The 7,838-nt window shown below is 29.9% G+C and overlaps 1 protein-coding gene across 1 annotated transcript in view; it reads left to right on the forward strand.

Annotated features, from left to right (window-relative positions):
* LOC122270068 (uncharacterized) overlaps positions 1-6,921 on the forward strand; it is a 17,339-nt gene extending 10,418 nt beyond the window's left edge. Inside the window, exons 4-6 of the mRNA XM_043046038.2 lie at positions 2,152-2,301; positions 3,997-5,508; positions 6,474-6,921. Coding sequence (XP_042901972.2) covers positions 2,152-2,301; positions 3,997-5,508; positions 6,474-6,613 — 1,802 coding nt within the window. The 3' untranslated portion in view covers positions 6,614-6,921. The remainder of the gene's footprint in view (positions 1-2,151; positions 2,302-3,996; positions 5,509-6,473) is intronic.
* The last annotated feature ends 917 nt before the right edge of the window (positions 6,922-7,838 follow it).

Here is a 7,838-nt window from a genome sequence, read left to right on the forward strand (position 1 = left end):
CTAATGTATACTTCTTGCATATTCTAATGTTTGAAGTAATATGATTCAAAAAAGTATGGAATAAAAATTCGGTACTTACGTAATAACGCCACCGCAACTACAGATTTGGCGGTTTTTAAGTGCCACCGATCTACACCAAAATTTTTGAGACAAATCATAAAATAAAACACTTTGTTTAAAATCAAAGTAGTTTATCGGATTTCGGTGGACAATGGACAAAATATTTCGCTCCTGAAAAAATAAAATTGCATCTTGTTCTATTTTTGGCAAATCCCAAAGACGCATTTTCGTAGCACTAAAAAATGGTAACAAAAATCGAATAACAAATCATTTTGGAATTCTTCTGATTTATAAAGCAGGTAAGTGTTAATTTTTATAAAATGAAAAATTTTACTTTTAATAAATTTTTTTCTCATTTGATGATAGTTTTCTATAGAATGGTTTTCTGCATGAATCAAAAAAGAAAAAACATGAAAGTTGTTTATTTTAATGTAAGGAATTTTTAGAATCGGTTCTTTCTTTTTTGCTTTGTATCGTAAGCATTCTTTATTTTACGGTTTTTAGCTTCTAAATAATGATTTTTATTAAAACTTAAAATTTTTTGATGAAAATTGTTGTTAAAAAGCTTTCTTTACAAAATTAAATTATATAAATTTATGAAGCTTATGTATACTTTTTGCTTATCTTAATGTTTGAAGCAATGTGATTCTTAAAACTATGGAATGTAAAGTTCAAATAGGTCTTTCAGGTTATATCATTAAATTTAATAAAACTATTTCTCAGGCATTAGGTTAAACTCTAATAAGAAGACACATATTTTTTTCTGTTTATTTGCTAATATTTTTCAGATGTGTTTTGGATGTTCCTTCTTTAAAAAAAAGAGATACTCTCTTGTTTTCGGTTGCATAAGAAAGGATATCAAGCATTTTTCTTTTTTAAATTTAATAAGCCACAATAAAGAAGGAACGTTACAATGTTACATGCTACATTAAAGACGGCTCCAGAGTAACTGAATGACTGTTCACATAGAAATCGCAGGTATTAGTCTCATACAACAACGCCCCCTATAGTTCGTTGCGATCGCGAATTCTGAATAAATAAGATCTTTACCGATGAATTTTTGATTTTTGATCCACAAAATTAGCGGGGGGGGGGGCTATGGTCTATAAGCAAATATAGTGTTTAGCTTTATTTATTCCAAGGGTAATCTTTTTGATCACAATTTTCTTCAGTATTGTTCCCATATAGCACTTTATACATTTTCGGAATTTCCTATTTTAGATTGCAAAAAACAGACATTAAAACGAATTAATTCTGAATAAATAAGATCTTTCCCGATGAATTTTTGATTTTTGATCCACAAATTAGCGGAGGGGGGTTTTGGTCTATAAGCAATATAGTGTTTAGCTTCATTTACTCCAAGGGTAATTTTTTTCATCATAATTTTCTTTAGTATTGTTCCCATATAGCACTTTATACATTTTCGGAATTTCCTATTTTAGATTACAAAAAACAGACATTAGAACGAATTAATTCTGAATAAATAAGATCTTTCCCGATGAATTTTGGTTTTTGATCCACAAAATTAGCGGAGGGGGGTTATGGTCTATAAACAATATAGTGTTTAGCTTCATTTATTCCAAGGGTAGTTTTTTTCATCACAATTTTCTTTAGTATTGTTCCATATAGCACTTCATACATTTTTGGAATTTCCTAATTTAGATTACAAAAAACAGACATTAAAACGAATTAATTCTGAATAAATAAGATCTTTCTCGATGAATTTCTGATTTATTTATTCCAAGCTTTATTTATTCCAAGGGTAGTTTTTTTCGTCACTATTTAATTTAGTATTGTTCCCATATAGCACTTTATACAGTTTCGGAATTTCCTATGAATGGCAGAATAATTCACAGAAATAACTTATTGCCTTACATTGAAATCGCTGTATTTTGTTCTACCAAACAGGCTTTCTTCAGAATGATTTGAAAATATGACTTATCATTTTATTGTCTTATAGTTTTTATACGTCTAATTACGCGAGGCATGTGCCTTAGGCGAACTCCAACTTAATATCTTTAATTTTGATTTAAATTGTTAAAAAGTATGTTTTCAAATTGAAATTTTATAACACACGAAGACGATAATCTTTTATAGGGCCATTGATTGGATATGCTGAGCAAATATTAGGCACTAAATGGATCATTACCATTGGAAGTATTATGGCCACTTTAGGCATAGGAGGATGTTTCTTTGCTGAAGATATATTGGTTATCACACTTTTGTGGGGAGTGGTACTAGGTAAGATAATTGAAAAAACTATTAATGCATCAACATTTATCGGGTGTTCAATAAAAGATCGATGAATTGAAAACTCAACTAAAGAAAATTGGAAGGAAATAGAAATGTAAAATTTATGTTTTCTTCTTTTTTTGCTTAGGACATAAGGTTTATTTGAGTGAATTTTCAAAGGTAATTACACAGTTTGTCAACAGATAACGCTTGCAACAGATCGTTTTGCGACATATCAGACCATTCCAATTAAGATATTTGCACCGGTATCTGTTAATTTTGTCCTCAAACTGGGCCACGTGTGTGCTGTATATGATGGTTACTTGGGAAAAAAATGTTTAATGGTTTTTTAAGAGTTAACATTCATCTGTTGACGAACTTTGTAACTTAGTTTGAAATTTGTTATAAATGAAGTTTCTAGTTTTCTAAGAAGAACGTTGCAAGCCGTCTATCTTTATCTTGTCGTTTATTGATCGTTTTTTTAAAAATTTGATTTTCAAAATCATCGGCCATTTTTCGAATACTTGATATCGTTTAATATAGGGTTATCAATGATAGGCAGGCGCAAAATTAATCCACGATAAAATCTAAACTAAAGGAAAAGAAAAAACTTTCTGGGTTTTTCGTATTGTATTGAGATCTATTCTTCTTCTTCCGATCTGGTGGCCGAGTGGTTAGCGTGCTTGACTGCGGAGCCGCTGGTGGCGGGTTCGAATCCTGCTCAGGGCATGAGTGTTTCTTTCTCTCTGTGTTCTACGTCCTTTCTCCTGTGTGTGTGTGATTGTGTGAGTGTGACCCGCCCTATAAACGGGTTTGTGGTTGTATGACATGGGCGACGCTGCTCCACCGCCGTGACTTCGCCTCAGGTGCCCACTGGGTAACGAGAAGAGAGTAGCAGTTCTGGCATTCCTATGGCTAATGGGACAACACCCAAGTGCCCGCCATTAAAAAAAAAATATTCTTCTTTAAACAACATAGAACGGCAGGTTTTGTAAATAAAAGTATATAATAAAAATAAAAACTTGTTAGTTTAAAAACAAAAAACATGAGTATGAACGGTTAAAAGAATAAAATTAAAAAAATAATAATAATATAATATTTTATTATGAACATACTAAAATGGAGAAATTAATTTTTAGACAAAAATTATTAATTTTAAAAATTAATCTAATAAAGAGGTTAAAATCTTTGTTTTTGTCTCAAAACTTTTGATTAAAATACTACTTTTATGTTGTCTTTAGTAGGTGTGGAAAAATATTTTTCTTGTCATTTTGATTTTTAATTTTTTAGGCTTTCATACTGTTTCAACCTATTCAATATATGTAAATCGTGAAAATTATATAATTTCGATATTCAGCTCGTAACGTATTTTTAAAATCGTCTGAAACTATAAATATGTTAATTAACATAGCTAATTTTTTTATTTTTAGTGAAACATTATTTTTTCTGAAACGAAACATATTCCAATAAAAAAAATATGAAATTCCTTTCGTTATATTATAAAAAAAAATTGCACTTAATTCGACGATAGTATGACAGTCCATTTTTAATTTTAGAGGCCAAAAAATTTGAATTAAATTCGAGTAGTAATGAAGACAAAACCCGTTCATTATTAAAAAAAAAGTTTCGATTGGGATTTTTAGATGAAAGAATCAATTTCATTTTTAATAAAAACAAACTAAAACTTCCTTGTCTCTTTTCTAGGACTCAGCTATGGATTTGCGCACAATATGCAAGCCTCACTTTTAAATCAACATTTTAAAAATGGAAAAAGTAAAGCCAACGGTTTCGTTTTATCAGGTAGTTGCATTGGAGGAGCTTTGTTGCCAGCATTGACATCAGCTTGTATACAGTCTTATGGAACTTCAGGTTCTTTCCTTGTTTTATCAGCAATTATAGCTCACACCATACCAGCCAGCCTTTTAGTACACTACTCAAAAATTACACCATTATGTAACATTCAAAATGAGAGTGGAATCATTGGGAATAAAAATGATAAAAACAGTCCTGAAATCTCGAACCTTTCAGATAATTATAGTATGAATAGTACACATACAAAACAACCGAAACAAGTAAAAAATATATCGTCTACAGGTTTGTTTATTTCCAATTCATTGCAAAACAGTAAAGAAAACGTGATAAATCGTGAAAGCGCATCATCTGCTGATGATTCATATTTTTCAAACAAACTACATAAAGAGCGAAATGAAAATGTAAAAGAAATTGGATTTGTGCTACATAAGGAGCAAAACGAAAATGTAAAAGAAGCTGGATTTGGGTTGCATAAGGAGCAATTTGAAAATGTAAAAGAGACTAGATTGGTGGTACATGAAAACGAAAATGCAAATGAAACTGGATTTGTGTTGCATGAGGAGCAATTTGAAAATGTAAAAGAGACTGGATTTGTGTTACAAAAAAACGAAAATGTAAATGAAACTGGATTTGGGTTGCATGAGGAGCAATTTGAAAATGTAAAAGAGACTGGATTTGTGTTACATAAAAACGAAAATGTAAATGAAACTGGATCTGGGTTGCATGAGGAGCAATTTGAAAACGTAAAAGAGACTGGATTTGTGTTACATGAAAACGGAAGTGTAAATGAAACTGGATTTGGGTTGCATAAAGAGCAATTTGTAAATGTAAAAGAGACTGGATTTGTGTTACAAAATGAGAAACATGAATTTGCAATTACAAAAAAAGAAAGTGAAAATGGGCATAAAACTATTTTTAACAAAAGCAAATTTACCCTTCGTTATTTCCGAATATTTATAGATCCCCCTTTTATAGCTGTTCTCTTTACTAATGGAATAAATACTGTAATAATAACAGCAATTTGGACAATAATTTTGGATTTTATTCGTGACAAAGATGTTCCAACGAATTTAGAAATATATTATGTAATAATTCTTTCCATAGCTGACTGTTTTGGGCGAGCCGCTTCAGGATATTTTCTAGATAAAAGAACATTAACTTTAGCAAATTTTTGTTTAATAACTTTTATTGTAGAAGCAGCGACACTTGTAGTTATCGTCTATATAAATAACTATATATTGGTTATGGTTTGCGAAATACTTATAGCAACATGCATTGGAATAACAGTTCTTCTGGAGATAGCGTTGACACATGAATTTGTAGAACAGAATTCTAGAAAAATGGCGATGAGTTGTAGATTAATACTTTATGGCCCTCTCAGCTTTACAATATCACCGATGATAGGTAAGTTATTAGGTATCCTTAGATTTATGATTAACAAAGTTACTTTAAACATTGAAATGAGAATCTTTTACTCATATTCATTGATCATTTCAAGCATTTAAAAAATGATAATGGGTTGTAGAATTCTAGAAAAAATAGCAATGAGTTGTAAATTAGTGCCTTATGGCCCTCTNTCTTGAATAATTTTTCCTACCTTTACAAACCGGACCTATGCTTAAAGTAAAGCCTACATTACCTGGCAAGGTTGATTCATCAACTTAAAAGGAAAATTCGTTGGATATCAAAAGTTTGCATACGGAAACTTCAACGTCTTCAGCCATCTTTATAGATTGACGATTTACTAGGTTACTTTAAAGTGATTTCTAGAAAAATGTCTATGAGTAGTAGATTAAAGCTTTGTAGCCCTCTTAGTTTTACAATATCATCTATGATAAATAAGTTATTAGGTATTTATAGATTGACGATTTACTAAGTTACTTTAAAGTGATCGCTAGAAAAATGTCTATGAATAGTAGATTAAAGCTTTATAGCCCTTTTAGTTTTACAATATCATTTATGATAAGTAAGTTATTAGGTATTTATAGATTGACGATTTACTAGGTTACTTTAAAGTGATTTCTAGAAAAATGTCTATGAGTAGTAGATTAAAGCTTTATGGCCCTCTTAGCTTTACAATATCACCTATGATAAGTAAGTTATTAGGTATTTATAGATTGACGATTTACTAAGTTACTTTAAAGTGATTGCTAGAAAATTTGCTATGAATTGTAAATTAATGCCTTATTAGTTTTACAATATCATCCATGATAGGTAAGTTATTAAGTGTTTATAGATTTACGAGTGATAAAGTTACTTTAAACTTTTTCTACAACGAACAAATTTCGTTATTTCTTTTTTGATATTCATTAGATTCATGAATATATTTTTATTTAAAATATTTAATACTTTGCTTCTCTTTATTCTAGGTTATTTTAGAGGTGGTTATGGCTCATACGATAATGTATTCTATATTCTAAGTGCAGCATCTCTTCTTTGTGGACTTATATCTTATCTTCTTCCCCGTCTAGCAAAAAGAAAACAATCATTACCACCTGATATTTCTTAATATCCGCAAAGAACTTCCACATGCCTCGATTATGTGAAGAAAAAAAGAAGTTATTAGAAGATTTCAAACTCTTCGAGTAAAACTCGTGGTGTGCAAGTATTTGGAGTGATAGCAAATGTTACATAAACGTTTTTATTTCCTCTCTAAAACATAGACATATCTAGTTTAATGCAACCTATACTAAGTTTTCTTAACATGCAACCTACAATTAAATATGCAACTAACAACTAAATATGCAACATGCAACCTATACTAATCAACCAACAACTAAATTTGCGATCTACAATAAATGAAGGAAAAAAAACTCATATTTATTAACTTATATTTCTGAATTTTTATTTCTTCAAGCAATTGTAATTTCAGTTACTCGAAATTTGAATCCCAGGTATGGCAAATATGTTAATCCCACATTGACCATGTATTTTGATATGGTACACGTATTGAGATTTTGTAGCCCCGAACTCTTTTCATGGTTAGCTTGTTAGCTGGATGAATTAACGTAATCAGACGGTTATTGATGAGAAAAATAATAGAAGATTCAATATAATTTAAGAATATTCATAATATAATTAGTAGAATATTCATTTTAAAAACCCTCTACGAATTTAAATTTTTATAATTTAATTTGATTTTTTTATTTTTCTGTATTTAATATCTTGCATACATTTATTTATAGTATTTATTGTGCTTAACAAAACTTTTATTGTAACTTCAAAAACGATAATCTGGTGAAGGTCGACATTCGCATAGTTGCTCTGGTAAATTGTACCTTAAATTTCTTATTTTTCAGTATTTAGTATCTTGCATTCATTTATTTTTAGTATTTATTGACCTTCATTGAACTTTTACTGCAACTGCAAAATCGATAATCTGGCGAATGTCGGCATTCACATAATTGATTTTATGGTGGATTGCCAAAGTCAGCATTCAGCATACTCCGAAGCATACAAATTTTTTTATCAGCATGCAAATTTTTTTATGATTATTTCCCGCCTACAATTCTACTACCAATGTATTATTAAAATTTCCGGTACAAGTGAGGATATTTAAATAAAATATTTTATTCAACATTCATTTAATGGTAACCAAACAGAACGCACCTTCCTAATGTTTTCCAATTCTTTAACCCCTCCTCCTATTCCCACATTTTAACTAGTTTTATACAATAGATTATCCAACTAAAGTTTTTCATCGTCTAGCTCATAGATTCTCAACCTTTTTAACG

The sequence above is a fragment of the Parasteatoda tepidariorum genome, chromosome 10 (genome assembly GCF_043381705.1).
Source record: "Parasteatoda tepidariorum isolate YZ-2023 chromosome 10, CAS_Ptep_4.0, whole genome shotgun sequence".
In the NCBI taxonomy this organism is placed as follows: domain Eukaryota; kingdom Metazoa; phylum Arthropoda; class Arachnida; order Araneae; family Theridiidae; genus Parasteatoda; species Parasteatoda tepidariorum.